This window comes from Acipenser ruthenus, chromosome 40, assembly GCF_902713425.1.
Source record: "Acipenser ruthenus chromosome 40, fAciRut3.2 maternal haplotype, whole genome shotgun sequence".
In the NCBI taxonomy this organism is placed as follows: Eukaryota; Metazoa; Chordata; class Actinopteri; order Acipenseriformes; family Acipenseridae; genus Acipenser; species Acipenser ruthenus.
The window spans coordinates 4,926,480-4,943,950 of NC_081228.1; the positions used below are offsets into that span (position 1 = coordinate 4,926,480).

The following is a 17,471-nucleotide window of genomic DNA, read 5'->3' on the forward strand; positions in this document are numbered from 1 at the left end:
TTTTCATCAAAACCCCAATTTCAGAGCACAATCCTCATCTTAATAGCAGAGTAGCATTTCTGTGGTGGTTTTTATTTTTTGTGAATTGCATCAGTTCCACTTGGTTACATCTGCATCCACAGCAGTGTGGCCTGGAAGATATTTTCCAGGTGAAGCTATTTCTCATCGATTCATTCAGTGAAGTTAGGGACTGAAATCAGCACCAGCTGTGCAGTCCACCAATTCTTGTGCCATCACCCCTGTCAAGCGGTCAGATATGCTGACACTGACGCCCAACAAGCAGATATAAGCTTTGCATGCCATCTTCTCAGCTCATGTCAGGAACAGCCCACTGACACAAATGCAGGTGCTGTTGCTTGTCACGTGTCCATTCAAGAGTTGTACTTCCCTTTTATACTGAAGCCGTCTCGACAATACACACTCCCTGTACAACGCTCTACAGATATATATCTCTGTATACTATTAGTAATTCTGACTGGTAAGAAGACCAGCTAACTGCAAACAAAACCAGGGCGCGAATTTGCACTTTAAATTTTCATCACGATTAACATAAAATAAAATGATGTGAAAACACCAGGATTATTCAGACAAGGAGTTACCAAAGGTAGGCTTCATGTTGCTTTATTATTATTATTATTATTATTATTATTATTATTATTATTAACCGTGTATAAATGGGGTACATTATTTTAACAACGCAAATGGCTAAGATTGAAACTAAGTGCCCTTGATAAGTGGGCTAAGAAGTTCTTCATTTTAATATTGTTCCATAATGCGGGCAGCAGTGTGGAGTAGTGGTTAGGGCTCTAGACTCTTGACAGGAGAGTCATGGGTTCAATCCCTGGTGGGGGACACCACTGTTGTACCCTTGAGCAAGGTATTTTACCTAGATTGCTCCAGTAAAAACCCAACTGTATAAATGGGTAATTGTATGTAAAAAATAATGTGATATCTGTATAACATGATATCTTGTAACAATTGTAAGTTGCCCTGGATAAGTTATTTAAACAATCTTAACAATATGTCATTACACTGACTGAGGGCTGATGTTCTCCAGAGTCCTCCAGAGTCCCTTGGTAAAAACAACTGAATTGAATTGTGTTTATGGTTTGGAAATTTTACGCAAGCTGCCAGTATGTTCGGCTGGGGTCAGGAAAAGTTCAGTAAAGTCTGGTGTGTTGAAAACAGCCCACATGTCAATGTACTTGCTGGGTAATCTGCTGCTGGAAGAGGTTAGGGACTGAAATCACCTTTTCATAAAACAGCAGGGCTGTCTTGGCCTAATTTCATCTTTTTCCACAAACTTATATTTGTTAGAATACACTGGAAGCTGTCGTTCATTGTCTTTGGTAACATTGCGACATATTTAAAATCTATTGAAATTGCTTTCAGTTTTGCATACGCAAAAAGGCAATGCAAATGCACTGATATTTGGAACAGTAGGATCCATTGTCTAAACAGTCTCAGTGATGAGGTCTGGGCATGTTGACACAGCCCAGTTTGAGTTCACTAAGGAGCCGTGATGCTGATGTAGGGAGAACAGAGGAAAGTAAATGAGACCCCTTTGAGCTCAGGCCGCATCAATAGTGATAAACAGAACTGTGTGAAACAGATAGAAAAGAGTGTCATCAAATACCATGTCAAGATTGCTTAATGCATTGGGGTGTGTGGAGGGTTGGGAGCCAGACACAAAACGTGAATGCTTTTGTGATGAAATACTAATTCTTCTGGTTTGAGGATTCGACGGTTAAACCACAAGGAAACAACAAGTGTCAATTAAAAATGAGGAAACATGTCTTGCCAAAAGTGACAATTTTATCAAATCACTTGCTCACTGAATCATAACCATCTTGTACGGAACACTGATTGTATTTTTTTTTTTTTACAACATACACACAATCTTATAATACACACATATTCTCAAATATATAACTTTCCATTCATACATGTATAACTCTAAACCTGCCACCCATTTCCATATACCTTCAGTGACACATCATTGAAACAGTAGGAAAACAATTGTTACAATTATTTTTTTTATGCTGCAATTTTGTGGCTGCCTTTTATGAAAATGCATAAGATATATATTGTTTTCTGGCTCTTTTGCAGACCATATTGAATGTTATACTGTCAATCACTGACCTCCAGGTATCTGCGCTATAACCAGGAAATTCAGGGTGGAAAACACCTTGTGAGCAAAAAACAACAACGACAAATAAAACCCTGAATCCACTGCATTAATGGAATGGCTCACTGCAGCAGATCCTGCAGCAAATGTATGGCACGGGTCTAAAGCAAGTAAACCCTTCTGATTACAGTGCCTTCTGCAGTCCAGGATAATGACTTACCTGTTTGGATAGTTCAATAATGCAATAAAGTAATAAAATACACTGCAGAAACATCTACTCCCGGATCTAGGTTGGCTGTGTAAAGAATTGACCTTACTGTCTCTATCTGATGTATGCTGGCACTCTCAGTTATTTCTGGAAATGCATTCTATATTTGTGAATCTCTGGATGCAATGGTAAGTTTCTGAAATGCATATTTAAAGTTAGCCTATATAGTCAAGGTAATGAAAAGATTCACAAGATTACCATTATATATAGTTGCAGTTTTCTGTGCTATTTTTGTATTAAGTCTATATGTTGTTTGTTTTTTTAACCATGCTTTATCATAGCAAACATATAGGAGCACTTTCTTGAGTAAAGTATTACAGATTGTTTTTATATTTACTAAATGAATGTGTTCTACATTTTGTAGTTTTAGAAGAAATAAAATTAGACAATGTACAATACAGAAGAATAAAGGAAAATAAATGGATATACAGACTGAATACTGTGATGCCTGAAGGTTTAAATAGAAAGGAATAGTAGATTGTTACATTATGTATTAAAATACATCACAAACACATTCATAGATTTAAATAGAAATAAGTGAGTGTAAAAGCCTACAAATACCTCCACTGTTTGTTTTCAAACACAGTATTCCTTGACCCAGGTGTGTTAATGTACCAGGAAAACCATTAGTATAATTCTGCCTATATAGAGACCCTGTTTTTTGTTCAACTTGTTAGGTGAGTTTGTCTTCCTGCTTGGTAAGCAGCCGATGCAGACTTACACAAATGTGTCTCTATTCCTACAAACACTGGCATTACATCTTCATCTTTATCGCCATCGTTCCAGGTAAGATCTCATTAGAGAAACACATTGACTGGTACTAGCTGCTTTTGACGGGTCGACAGGCACTATAAAAACACAGGTACTGTAAAGACAGGATACACTGGGGCAGGCAGGACGGTACAGTACACCTGTATCTCTTGATAGGCTAGATCTACCTGCAACTACATCACAACTATATACTTTATTTTCTGGCAAAGGAAATGAATGTATTGTGCTCAATGTAATTCAACCTAGTCACATATTGTTCGTTTTGTCTTGAGATCTTTGGTGTGGGTGTTTTTTTTTTTTTTTTTGGCTTGCTTGCTAGACCGGGTATATCATGAAACTTCATTCATATTAAACTCCATGTTGTGATGAAATCACTTTCCAGAACAGAACCCGATGAAACATTTGTCTCTTTATCCTTGTTTCTTAATAGTTTTTAAACAGAGTTGCTTGAAAACCTTGATCTTGTGACTCTGATATTACAGGTTGTTTTAGTTCCCCTAAAATAATGTACAGTGTCTTTATTTACTGTAAATGTAAAAGTGAAACTGAGACTCACAGAAGCTGATTGTTATACACTTTCTTAAAGAGGCCATTACTATCGTTATTTCATTGAAAATCTACTTTGTTACCAAAACGTCTAATTCTTCTTCTTCTTCTTCTTCTTCTTCTTCTTCTTCTTCTTCTTCTCCTCTAGTATCCACAGGCGCCTTGGAGATTGAAGTTGAACATGCAACACTCTATGGAGCAGTAGGAGAATCGGTCCTTCTCTCTGTGAATTACAGTCTGCCCAAAGAAACAAAGCTACTAGATATAACGTGGAAGCTGAAGCAAGGTCTGGGAACCAGAAAAGTGTACGATTTCCCAAACAAAATGTTATCTTCACCCTTCATCACTAACTATGAGAAGAGGGCAGAAGACTTCCGGAATGGTTCCATACTGCTGAAAGATCTGATGTCCTCCGATGAAGGGCTGTATGTAATCACAATCACTACAAACGACGGCATAGAGAAGGACAGGGAGATCCAGCTCTATATCGAAGGTTAGCTTCATGACAGGACAAGGACAACGGGAGTCCAGACCATTGTGCTTTACAACTGGCTCTACAGGGATGATCTGATTGTTATTAGGGAGCACAGTATTGTTGTTATCCTCCTGTGTGATACACTTTATAGATTTGCATAGATCTAGAGAACTGTCAAATTGTGATGACGCATGCTAAGAACCTTCTTTATCACGAGTTAGGTTATTATATGGAAGCTCTGTCTGTCTGTCTGCATCTCTGTATAAGAGTATCTGGGGATAAGCAGGCACCCAGCTGCTCTGTCTGTCTCTGTCTGGATGTCACACCAAGATTCTTTCCATCCACAGCTCCTGTCACCATGCCCTCTATTACACAGTCTCCTCAAAGCGCAAGTCGTGGAGAACTTGTATCCCTGATCTGTAATGCATCTCGAGCAGCCAATATGACGATGCGTTGGCTGGAGTCTAATTCTTCCTCTCCTGAGAACTCTTTCTCGGATGAGAATGTCATGCTCCTGACGTTAACGGTGGCACCTGAAGACTGCAGGACATACACCTGTGTGGTGGAAAACAACGTGAGCAGGAAACAGCTCAGTCACACTCTGAACAGATCTGAGGAGCTGTGTGGCTCAGGTGAGTTTTACTTGTACCAACTTACAGAACTGGTTTTCAAATCTAGTTCTAATGCAGTGTACTAGAGCTACAAAGAGACATTAAGTAGTACCAGCTGTACGCAATAAGGTTCTGCGCATTAAATGTATTGCCTGTTTTACCCTTTCATGCATGAAATAGTTTTTTGAAAGAGCTGAAAAAAATAGGGTTTTTGGACAAACAATAAATAGAGGCTATTGTGCATTTGCATCTTCCATATGTCCCCATGTGAATTTTTTTTGTATCCGTCCCCATATGAGGTTGCCATGCATTTGAGCGATGTCATGCAACAACATCATTTGTTCCTGCATTTTGACCACTTGTGCTTCCTCCTAACACCACAGACTGCCCTTGCTGTCTTTTCAAACTAAAAACCTGAGCAGTATACAATGGTAGGAGCAGAGAAGAGTGTAGACGTTGACGAGACTAGACGTTGACATTTTCTTTTATTTCTGTGTTAGATATTTTAACTGATCGATCTTCTTTATGGAACTCCCTGGGCATTTTAATACCAATTGCAGTGTGCAGCATCATCATCATCATCGTCATGGGGTGGTGTTACAAAACCAAGAGAGAAGGTAAGCTAACGGAGCAGTCGCTATCCTTTATTGGCGTCTCCATTTCCATACATTTCCTTGAAGTCTTTTTGGAAGGTACAAAACTACAACCCAGCCCAGTCCTCTGTGACGTCCTTTTGATATAAGAAAGCACTTTCATTTAGCTCTTGAAGAATCCCTGATCTGGGGAGGATTCCTGTAGTTTTTGTCAGTCACTGAATTAAAAAAAGGCAAGTCAGACTCATACCATTGTACATTGTGATATTTATAACTAGAGCTTTGGATGAACAGTAAATGATTCATAACTTTAGCAGCATGTTAACTGAAGCGGCCAGGGCATTTGTTTAAAAAGGCGGGTCTTATCAAGTACTTGTTTAAAGAACTGATGGTATAGTTTAGGATTATCAGATAGAACACAATGTTTGATATGAATGAATTCATCAGAGCAAAAACTTGGTTAATTGAATCCTGACCAATGACAATTTAAAGGAATGGCTTGAACAGGAAATCTGATTTGAATCCCATCTGCTCATAGATGTAATCTGGAACACACACACACACACTGACACACACACACACACACACTGAGACACTCACACACACGCACACACACACTGAGACACTCACACACACACACACACACACACACACACACTGAGACACTCACACACACTGAGACACTCACACACACACACTGAGACACTCACACACACACACACACACACACTGAGACACTCACACACACACACACACACACACTGAGACACTCACACACACACACACACACTGAGACACTCACACACACACACACACTCACACACACACACTCACACACACACACACTGAGACACTCACACACACACACACACACACACTGAGACACACACACACACACACTGAGACACACACACACGCACACACACACTGAGACACTCACACACACACACACTGAGACACTCACACACACACACACACACACACACACACACTGAGACACTCACACACACACACACACACACTCACACTCACACACTCACACACACACACTCACACACACACACTCACACACACACACACTGAGACACTCACACACACACACACACACTCACACTCACACACTCACACACACACACTCACACACACACACTGAGACACTCACACACACACACACACACACTCACACTCACACACTCACACACACACACACACACACACATTGAGACACTCACACACACACACACACACTCACACTCACACACTCACACACACACACACACACACACACACACACACACTGAGACACTCACACACATACACACACACTCACACTCACACACTCACACACACACACACACACACACACACTGAGACACTCACACTCACACACACACACTCACACACACACACACACTGAGACACTCACACACACACACACACACACTCACACACACACACACACTCGCACACACACACACACACACACACACACACACACACACACTGAGACACTCACACATTGGAGCCTGGTTTAAGGTTGCACTTCCTTAAACTACTTTGGAATCCAAACCAGTTTCGTTCTAGTTGCTTAAGTGTAGGGCACGTAACATGACAAAGGTATCAGATTTGTAATGATTATTGGTAACATTTGTATTTTTTTTTTTTTACAGATAGAAAGAAAGTAAAAGATGAAGCAGAATTACAGGAAATGAATCCCGACCTCTCAAAATGAGATTTACGTTTCTGTAGCAGTACCTGAAACGGATTAGGGTTAGGATTCGTGCAAAAAGATTGCAACTCTACATAATAACATTGTAATGCTGTGACATGCATTTTAACTTATATGTACGGTAATGTTTTCATGTATTCCGCGTTATGGAAAAAGCTGCGTTTCCCTGGTTCAGTCATAACAACTTTAATTGAAGGTGCTGGGTTTGCAGACAGACGTGTTATAAGCAACTGTGCAGAACAGGCTGTGTATTTCTACCCATTACTTCCCTGAAGGAACTGGAGGTGGTGTAATAGGGATCGATCACTTACCCTTCCAATTTAAACACATGGCATCAGATTTGCTGTCCCTAGTGGTCCTATACCCTTTTACAATGTAATGGTGGGTTGCTTTGATTCGTATTTGTATATTTTTCGTAATGCTCGGCTGTCAGTACAGTATTAATAAAGAAACACTAGCTATGGAAATGTGATTACATCACTGGATTATACGGCATAACCATTTCCATGTAATTGCAAATTAGTTACTGTGTTTGAGTTGGAACCAGGCACCAGAGATAATTGCTTGTTTAATAGCTTGTTTCATAGCCTGCTATCTAAATTGCTACCATATGTGTCTCAGTCTAAGTGAACGACACTTGCCGCTGTGTTTTCGCAGCACTGTTCTGAAACAGGAGCTTTGTGTTCCCTCAGCTAAAGCCTCTCTGTCCTGCGTGGGTTTCTTGCAGGGGAATGAAAGGGTAAAGTGTGTGTGTGTGTGTGTGTGTGTGTGTGTGTGTGTGTGTGCGTATATTCCCTGACATTCAGGTTGTACGTTTTGTTAATGCTATGTTTCTCTTGAATGGTACATACAGCATCTGCAGTTGTGAAACGTACGTATGGGGTGTATGTCCCTAAGTGTTTGTTTTTGTAAAGGTTCACAATAAATAATGTGTTTCAAGTGCAGTAAATTGCCCTGTTTGATTTTATTAAGATCTCTCGTCTTTGAAAAATGTTGTACATTTAAACAAATGCACCGTTTTGAAGGCAGCACACGCTAAAATATTCTTTCTACATAAACAATTTGACATGTGATGATGTAATAAAGGGAAAGTGACACCTGATCCTTGGGTTTCTTTGAGAATAACGTTTTGTATTATTATTATTATTATTATTATTATTATTATTATTATTAACCGTGTGTAAATGGGGTACACTATTTTAACTACGCAAATGGCTGATTGAAACTAAAAGTGCCCGTGATAAGTGGACTAAAACGTTTTTTATTTTAATATCGTTCCATAATGATACAATAAATAAAAAAAAGACTCAAATGTCTAACTACTATATAGAAAATATACTATTCATAATGAAATCTAATAGCAAGTATTGAATTAAGTGAGTCTAGGGTAGAACCCAATGTAACAAGTGGAAGTCCACAGGAGCGTTTACGGAAAGGAAATGAAAACGCCTTCAAGAGAATGGAAACAGCAAGCCGCAAATACCTTTAATAACATTAGGGTGGCGTTCTTCCATTCAGAAAATGTGTCCTTACACTTGCTTTAAAACGGGGCTCAAATAACAATGGGACTAAAACGATCATTTTGTCATTTTATATTGTTAGTCCCACCCACCGTCCCGCATATAGACAGTACGAAACACATTTAAAAAATGAAAAATCACACCACCATGCATTTAATATACTGCTGTTCAACAGACAGAAACGCAAATGACACGTCCCTACAGTCCATGGGCATTCCCCTGGGAGTCAGTGATAGAATGAACCGCACAGCGATCACAGAATGACTGTTTTACAATGAACACGTAACACACCCACACAAGCTTTGGAAAACAAGTGCAAAAACTTCCCCGGAGCTGGCCTGTAATTTCCCAGTGTGTTCCGAAATGTAGAAGACATCTGAACGTTTTAATCCCATGCAAAGGTGTGATTGGTTGGTTTGCTTACACCCTGCCCCCTCCTTTTGTCTCCAGAGAACGTAGGTCAGATTTTGAGGGCTTGCAAACTCTTAAATGGGAACTAGTCACAATGTGGTAGCTTACATACAGCCTGTATCAACACCTGTAAGGCCCCGAATGAGACACGATGCACAGTCCCTGTCTGCTGTCTGCATCCTCATGGGTACTGCATGTTTCTCTAAAAGAAAAAGTGTTTCATTGTTCTAAAAAAAGAAATCAAGCACCGGTCTGCCCTGCTCACAGTCGTCTCGCTGCTGGGGTTTAACTGGTCCTGATGTTTCGAGTCCCCTTGCTGGTTGGATGGAAAGCAGGTGACACGTCTTCAAATTCATGTAAGGTCAAGGAAAGGTTGCCTACACACCCACACCAATGTGACAAGTACACCTCATTGTTAACTTACAGAATTGGTTTCGAATCCCCTGCAGCGGGGTTTGCAATTTCTCATGCACAAAGTGATATTTTTTTTCAGAGGAACACAATTTTTTTTAATGAAATAATGGCGGGTGATCAATGACAAAATTCACAGGAACGTCCCGTTGTCAACATGCAGGAAACAGGATTTCAGCTTCAAATTTAGGATGTCAAACATGCAGCGTACAGAAATCCGTAGTCAGCATACAACACACCAAGTTGCTAATTTTATTTTAAAAAAAAATGTATTCCTTTGAAAAGTGTTGCAAACGCTGGATTGGACAAAATAATAAGGTAAAGAATCAAACACGTAGACGTTGTCTCCCCCTGCTGGTTAAAAATAAACGAGTTTGTTTGAAAGGTTTGTGAAGAACGGGGCGTGGATTGTGTGTATAGGGGGCGTGGTTTTCGCTTCTGAATCCGGGTCAATGAAGAGGAAGAAGCACGTGTTCTGTTACTCGGACAGGAAAAAAAGAAACATCTAGAATTGGAAGTTGCTGGTCGGGTAACTGCTAGCGTTTGAGAATCACAGAGGTGTTTTGGCAAAGTAATTTCAAACGTTTAACCATGTCGGTTATCGGAGAGGAAGAGGTCCGGGGATCGAAAGCGATTTTTAAGGAGATCAGTGCTGACGACGAAGATCAACAACCTACCGTTATAGAGAGCCTTTGTATGAGCTGCTTTGAGAATGTAAGAAGATACGTTTTAGACAACATAGGGTCTGCGCAAAAAAAAATAAACAAAGAATGAAACCAAAAACAAAAAACGGGACACCTGAGGGCCGTTGTGAAAAGTTTAAACTATCGAGAAATCCTTTAGTCAAATAGGTAACATTGATAATATTATTAAAGTACTGACAGCCAGTTAATATTGTGCGTCTATTGCAGTAATATATGGTGATCTATTTAACTTGTTCTTAATTCATGGGATTGCTGTACTAATCTTATCTATATGGATATGGAATCTTAAACAGGAACTTTATAGTGTCTTGGGAAGGCTTATTAAACTCCTGCGACACTTTCCTGAATTAACCAGGACATAAACACAGGGACAGGTGGCAAATCATAATGTAGACAGCTATATGAAACACGAACAACATTTCACAGTGCATTTCATATGGAAGTTTGTTGTAAAATAATACTGCCATGTTATATTAAGCTAACTAACTGAGTGAGAACGGTATATCGAAGCTGTTTAAAGTTGAATAAATCTGCATGTGCTTGGAGCGGAATTAAACTCTAATTACCACAGCTTTTAATTTAGATTTATTTAGTAAACTTTTGAAGATAATATTGTTTTATAATCGCGAACTGCCCAGCCCAAGAAGCTATATAAATCGTATGGGATAGGACGATACCAATCCGAAGTAGACTTTTCCAAGGCTGTTTCTCAGACGCAGTTTACTGTTTTACTAGTTTGCTAGTGATCTATAAAGAATTTCCATTTCACATGGATTTAACGCTGCTGTTCAATTGCGGTAGACCCATTAAGTGACCACTTCCTTCTTCCCCACCTGCCTGGGTTCCAGGGGACCACGCGCCTCCTGCTGACTAAGATCCCCTTCTTCAAGGAGATCATAATCAGCTCCTTCACCTGTGACAGCTGCGGTGGATCCAACACAGAGATCCAGTCAGCAGGGAAGATCCAGGAGCAGGGAGTCGTCTACACCCTGGCCATCAAGACCAAGCAGGTACTGTGGCCTTTATTACCCATGCTGATCATATTGCCTTCAGTCACTCAGTGCATCATGCTACCATGTTAAGTTTCCCATTGGTGTATCAGTTTTATAATGCAGATGTGTCATTCCATCCCCCCAAAGTGGCAGGGCAACTTCTCAAAGCCCACAGAGTTCACACAACTGGGTCAGATTCTAAAAACGTAGGTGATGTAACTGGGATGGGAATGAGACTGCCATTGCATTGCAGTGTGATCCATTCCTGGTTTTACTGTGAGACACACCAGAGCTTGTTGCCTATACACTAGGGCTAATCAAGCACATATTAAAACCTGGAGTGGGTGAAACTGCTGTGCAATAGGAGTGCTATTTCCATCCCTGTATACACACACACCCAGCATGTCACTCTGTTCTTGGAATTGTGCAGGACATGAACCGAGAGGTTATAAAATCAGACAGCGCCACAACCAGAATCCCAGAGCTGGACTTCGAAATTCCACCCTTCACGCAGAAAGGATGTGAGTAATGATGCCTTTTCGATTTCCGTTTAGTTTGAATTACTTGTGCATGGCAAGTTTCTTCAGTGAGACTGTACAGTTTGCAGCACAGACATGCATAATGTACACCAGCTTGGCATGCAGCCCTACCTGTACCCTAAATCACTTAACTAAACCAATGTAACCTCCGTCCAGGTCTTAATTGGTGAATGATACCTGTAACTGCTTGCTTATGTCATTCCTGACAGCCACTGACACTATATTCTTCTCTCTGACAGCTCTGTCCACTGTAGAGGGGCTGATTGACAGAGCGGTGTCTGGACTGGAGCAGGACCAGGCTGTCAGGAAGGTAAAAAAAAAAAAAAAAGATTTGCCAGTCTGTGATGTATAATATTGTGATAGGGTATTGTGAGTAATAGAAATAATGCAAACAGACCAGCTCTGAATACAGCTTCAGGGATGGAAATAAGACTCCTACTGCATAGCTGTTTCACCCATTCCAGGTTTTACGACGAGCTTGATTAGCCCCAGTGAACAGGTAATAAGCTCAGGGTGTTCTTTAGGTTGGATAGTTATTATTTTTTAATGTAACTTTTGCCTGCATCCAGGCGACAGCTCCTGAAGTTGCTGCAAAGATCGAGGAGTTTGTTGAGAAATTGATCAAGCTGAAAGATGTGGAGACGCCGTTCACGCTGGTGAGTTCATCTGCCAGTAACCCCCCCCCCCCCAAAAAAAGATAAATGGGGCCGGCATTAAAGAAGCTGCTTTCTCTGTGCAGATCATCGACGACTCTTCTGGGAACAGCTTTGTTGAGAACCCCTTCGCTCCTCAGAGAGACGAGGCACTGACAGTCACTCACTACAAGCGAACCACACAGCAAGACATCCAGCTGGGGTTGAAGGTGGGTCCGCATGACTCATTCTGTCCTCTTCCTTCGGGACGGGTTCATTCGGTTTGAACTCTCAATCACGGGTCCAATCACGGTCCTGGAGGGTCATTCCACTCCAGGTTTAACCAGTAACATGATGTAATTAACCACTTCAGGGTCTGGGTGGAGGTGGGTTCAGTTGAACACTGTAGAACAGGGTTGGAACAAAGACCAGGACTGGAATAGCCTTTCAGGACCACGATTGGCCACCCCTGCTCTAAATCAATACAGATGAAGGATCCTCAGAATGAATGGGCTAAACTTCAGGGCCAAGAACCCAACAAGAAAAGTGTCCAGAGTCGACTGTCCGAAAGTCTGTTAATCAGATTGCAGTTTACCCAGCCACTACCTGATCCAGATAAAGGGTGTGTATGTAAAGTACAGTAGAACGCCTTGGGAATGGAGGCTGTTCGTAAGTCTGAAATGTTCATCACTCTGAAAACTGAATTTTCAATGGTTTTATTAAATATGCACGCCTGCAATCTGCACTTATAGCAGCGCCTTTGTGGTTGCATTGCACTCCTGGGTGAGTGATTGCGTACTTCCGGTTCAAAGTGGGTGTTCGGTAGACCCGTCAGTTCACAACTCTGAGGTTCTGCTGTATATTAGTGTGTTATTTTTTTAATGTTCATTGGCCTTTGTCATTTACAAACCAGTGAAGAAGTGTGTCTAATTGAATTCACGTTGGTTATGTTTTCTGTGTGTGTTTCGTAAAGGCTGATGATGATGATGAAGAGGAGGAGGAGCAGGTGGAAGAGAAGCCCGGGAGCACCATTGAGGACATGAGAAATGAAGTAAGTGTCTTCCCAGCACAGCATATGGAATTGCAGTTCGGTCTATCATAAGTAATTGTGTGTATTCCAGTATGCAGGTTGTTGCTACGCAGCAGCGCTGCACGCACCTTTTGGACAGGTAACCCATACCTGACAGTGATGCTGTCTTTGGATCACATTGTGTTATGTTTTCCGAACATAAAAATAGAGTCTAAGAAGAGAACAATTGGTTTTTAATAATGTTACTGCACCTTTTAATGCAGCTGCAAAACGCTTCTGTATCAGTTTGCAATGGTTATCTAAATCAGTTCAGTCTCATTTGAGGATTTCCTCCTTTCCCCTCCAGGTACTGCAGTTTAACACCAACTGCCCAGAATGCAACGCTCCCGCTTCTACGAACATGAAGCTTGTGCGTATCCTTTTAGACGAAGGACGAGGTGTGCTCTGTACAGCTCTCCCCTGCTGTCTCAATACAGGGAGTGCTGAAAGATGAGAAGCCAGTTGCAGGGGATGTTCTCTGGAAAAGCGTTCTTCCTTAACAGATTGCATCAGAAATCCCTCATTTCAAGGAGGTGATCATCATGGCAACCAACTGTGACTCCTGTGGGCATCGGACCAATGAGGTTAGACCCAGTGGAGCTGGCTAGATGGTTTTGTCATGTTAATAACTGTTATAACAAGTGAAAATCTCTCTGTGTGAAATCACCCAACCTAGATTTGTTTGTTCCAGGTGAAATCTGGAGGAGCCACTGAGAAACAGGGGACCAAGATAACCCTGCACATCACTGACCCTTCAGACATGACCAGAGATCTCCTCAAGGTAACTCGCCTGCCTGAAGCTTTTTATATACAAACATGAAACGAATTACGAACAAGAACAGGCCGTTCCTGCCCACCCAAAGCTTTTCTTGTTCCTAGAAGCTAGTTGATCTCAAAACTTGGTCTTAAAGGATCCCAGTTGATTTAAGTGTCTCCTAGCCTCTTTCCTAAGGTGCTTTCTGTGCTGCGCTTCAAGTATATTTTAGGACCACAATCCCTAATCAGGTTTGTAGTGTGAATTCTGTGCAGTTGTCAGAGTTGTTCTGCACTACCCTGTTAAAGGTGGATGTTGTGATGGTGTTTTGTTTCCCTTGTCATGTGTACCCACCCGCTCCAGTCAGAGACGTGCAGCATTCTCATCCCAGAGCTGGAGTTCGAGTTGGGGATGGCTGCAGTGGGAGGCAAGTTCACCACTCTGGAGGGACTGCTCAAAGACATCAAACACCTGGTAGGTATATCGCTTCCATTGGCACTTAAAACAAGCATGGGCACAATTGCAAATATATACCTTTTTTTAACGCAATATTGGAGAAGGTTTGCATGCTGATCAGATCAAATTTGTTGTTGTTTTTTTTTTTCAGATTGTTTCCAAAAACCCATTCACCCTCGGAGACAGCTCCAACCCAGACCTGGCTGGAAAACTGCAGCTCTTTGGCAAGAAGATCGACCAGGTGAGTCCTATTTAATACTGGAGAGAGTGCGGAGAGCTGTCCTGCAAATCCCTTCTGCTGTCCCTGAGCTAAACCTGTTGTCTGTCTCCAGATCATTGCCCTAGAGCTGGATGCGCACATTGTCCTGGATGACCCTGCAGGGAGCAGCTACCTTCAGGTAATGAATGGTCTTGTGGTGCCCAATGAAGTACATGCCACCCTGTACCCAGGAGGTCCCCTGCCAGTGTTAGTGTTCCATGGCATTATTCCAGAGCAGGCTGGTTCCATTATTGGGGTTCTAGAGTATTGTGCTAGAAATCTGGACCACATTGCTGGGGTCTTGGTGGCTGCAGCGTGATTGTGGTTTGCTGACAGTTTGGCACCAGTTTAAACAGTGCTGGCACTGTTGGGGTACACAGTTTGGCAACACTCGTGTAACGTGGGCATGGATTTCCACCTTTAATTTCCAAGATAAATTTGCAGCTTTGAGGATTCTAGATTTACAAAGATGTTGCTCCTATACACAGTTCATTAAAACAGTTTTAACTGAAAGCAACAGATTGTTATTAAGTACATAGATCGGTTATTACTGCATGTATTTAAAATGGTGGTTTTGTTTTCTTTTTGCTCTGTAGAATGTATATGCCCCTGATCCAGACCCCGAGATGAAGACAGAACATTACGAGCGCACCTTTGAACAGAATGAGGATCTGGGACTGAACGATATGAAAACAGAGGGGTACCTCGAGGGGCAGAGTGCTGACCGATAGCAACACAGAAACTAAACAAAGGAGACTGAGAAGGGGAGGGATGAGCTGGATATGTTTTTGACTTGTAAAAAAAAAAAAAAATGCTTTAGCAAGATGTTCAGAAAGAAAATGGCAGTGTGTTTATTTAAAGGTAACCATGTCAAGTCTTTGTTAATCTGGCAAAATACCAGCACACTGTCCCCCCCTCTAACGTTTTGAATTTGGTTTGCTCCGTTCTGGATGTAATATTCAGCAAGGGAGTGAGAGGGAGAGCCAAGCCCACAGGAACTCTCAGCACCTCTTTCTATAAACTTTGCTGGGTGGTGGGTGTGGTCAATGACGTATGCAGTGCTGAAATGGGGAATTATTTTCTTAGCTAATACAGTTCAGTGATTTAAATAAGTGTTGGTAAAAATACCAGTAAACGTGGATATGCTTGGCAATGCTACAGTAGGAACTGGCACTGTTAATGTGATTGAATCCAGTGCTGCATTGTATCGCTCATCCTTTCATATATGTATTTGTTGGTAAATTAAGTTATTTGAGCCTATACAGAGTACAATATTGCGGCTACTGTAGAACACATAGCCCAAGGGAAAATGGAGAATTCCCAGTATTTATTTTTTGCTATTGGAGTTTACACTCAAACTGGCTTGTAATTTTTAAGTAATTCAGATTATTTTGACTTAATAATTATTGTACGAATTACCTTTTTTTTTCCCTCCTAACAAGTCAAGAAACTGAACAGTCATTTCATTTTAAAAATAAGTTATGTAAAAATAAAATAAATAAATAAATAAATAAAATTATCAATATTGTATTCGATATTTCAGTGCTGCAATAAGCTTCCGAAATACTCATGGCTGGCTGTGGTGTGACAGGACTCGACAGAATAAAAAAGCACTCGGGTGTGTAAACGGGCGTGCAGTTTATTCATTGTAACAGTTTGGAACTGATCCCAACACTACTGACAGGCCAAAAGTTGGAATAAAAACATTAATGTATCAGATGAATGCGTGCTCGACGCCTGTTACCGCTACACACATGACATGAACATAGAATGTTTCATATTTATTCTGCGTGCATCATTTTTTTCTTAAATGGTATATCATTTTTAAAACATAACGTTTCTTTTCAGCGTCTTCAGTACAAAAAAACGGGTACTGCTGCATTAGGAAGAATACAATAACAAAACGTACAGCGATACATATTGACGTGGTATACATTGAAAGCATTGCTATGCAGGGGGTCAAGGTAGTAGCATTTTCAAATGAAATTCGCATTTTATTTCGAAGGGTTGGGCGTCCCTTAAAGGAGCCTTTGTGTTGCTTGTGTTTCTCGGTGCATCAGGCTGGTTTACTTGCTCTTGGCTGGCTTCTCGGTCTTCTTGGGCAGCAGCACGGCCTGGATGTTGGGCAGCACTCCTCCCTGAGCGATGGTGACGCCTCCCAGCAGCTTGTTGAGCTCCTCGTCGTTGCGGACGGCGAGCTGCAGGTGACGGGGGATGATTCTGGTTTTCTTGTTGTCTCGGGCGGCGTTGCCAGCCAGCTCCAGGATTTCGGCGGTCAGGTATTCGAGTACAGCGGCCAGATAGACCGGGGCTCCAGCGCCCACACGCTCCGAGTAATTACCTTTCCTCAGCAGCCTGTGCACACGCCCGACAGGGAACTGCAGCCCGGCTCTGGAGGAGCGAGATTTTGCCTTAGCACGGGCTTTTCCGCCGGTTTTGCCTCTTCCAGACATACTGTGTGTGCGTATTTGTCAGTCTTGCAATCACAAATAATCTGCTTATTTTCCTCCTTCGTGTGTTTTGTTATGGAACAGAGACAATGTATTTGGTTACTTCCACACTCGGAAGGCTTCCCATAGATTAAAATGTATAGCAGCGAAATA

The 17,471-nt window shown here is 41.5% G+C and overlaps 3 protein-coding genes across 3 annotated transcripts; 2 read left to right on the forward strand and 1 right to left on the reverse strand.

Moving 5' to 3' along the window:
* The first annotated feature begins 402 nt into the window (after positions 1-402).
* Positions 403-8,223, forward strand: LOC117397159 (hepatic and glial cell adhesion molecule-like). The gene is made up of 7 exons (XM_059010298.1): positions 403-604; positions 2,110-2,524; positions 3,074-3,182; positions 3,862-4,206; positions 4,536-4,820; positions 5,300-5,416; positions 7,063-8,223. Exons 2-7 carry the CDS (start codon positions 2,462-2,464, stop codon positions 7,122-7,124), a joined length of 981 nt encoding a protein of 326 aa, XP_058866281.1. The 5' UTR covers positions 403-604; positions 2,110-2,461; the 3' UTR covers positions 7,125-8,223.
* Positions 8,224-9,907: 1,684 nt separating this feature from the next.
* Positions 9,908-16,384, forward strand: LOC117397223 (zinc finger protein ZPR1-like). Its single transcript, XM_033995926.3, has 14 exons — positions 9,908-10,177; positions 11,016-11,177; positions 11,590-11,680; positions 11,938-12,008; positions 12,268-12,354; positions 12,438-12,560; positions 13,304-13,381; positions 13,707-13,773; positions 13,913-13,983; positions 14,091-14,180; positions 14,517-14,627; positions 14,761-14,850; positions 14,942-15,007; positions 15,465-16,384. Exons 1-14 carry the CDS (start codon positions 10,055-10,057, stop codon positions 15,597-15,599), a joined length of 1,365 nt encoding a protein of 454 aa, XP_033851817.2. The 5' UTR covers positions 9,908-10,054; the 3' UTR covers positions 15,600-16,384.
* Positions 16,385-16,496: 112 nt separating this feature from the next.
* On the reverse strand, positions 16,497-17,450 carry LOC131708077 (histone H2A). The gene has a single exon (XM_059010105.1). The coding sequence runs from the start codon at positions 17,319-17,321 to the stop codon at positions 16,935-16,937; it is 387 nt and encodes a 128-aa protein (XP_058866088.1). The 5' UTR covers positions 17,322-17,450; the 3' UTR covers positions 16,497-16,934.
* Positions 17,451-17,471: the final 21 nt, after the last annotated feature.

Bases quoted from the DNA above. Each gene is read 5' to 3' on its own strand.
- LOC117397159 (XM_059010298.1), top strand. From the start codon at position 2,462: ATGCTGGCACTCTCAGTTATTTCTGGAAATGCATTCTATATTTGTGAA. The intron at 2,525-3,073 runs GTAAGTTTCTGA...TCAACTTGTTAG, and splicing joins GTGAATCTCTGGATGCAATG to GTGAGTTTGTCTTCCTGCTT. The intron at 5,417-7,062 runs GTAAGCTAACGG...TTTTTTTTACAG, and splicing joins TTACAAAACCAAGAGAGAAG to ATAGAAAGAAAGTAAAAGAT.
- LOC117397223 (XM_033995926.3), top strand. From the start codon at position 10,055: ATGTCGGTTATCGGAGAGGAAGAGGTCCGGGGATCGAAAGCGATTTTT. The intron at 10,178-11,015 runs GTAAGAAGATAC...CCTGGGTTCCAG, and splicing joins GTATGAGCTGCTTTGAGAAT to GGGACCACGCGCCTCCTGCT. The intron at 12,355-12,437 runs GTGAGTTCATCT...TTCTCTGTGCAG, and splicing joins TGGAGACGCCGTTCACGCTG to ATCATCGACGACTCTTCTGG.
- LOC131708077 (XM_059010105.1), bottom strand. From the start codon at position 17,321: ATGTCTGGAAGAGGCAAAACCGGCGGAAAAGCCCGTGCTAAGGCAAAA.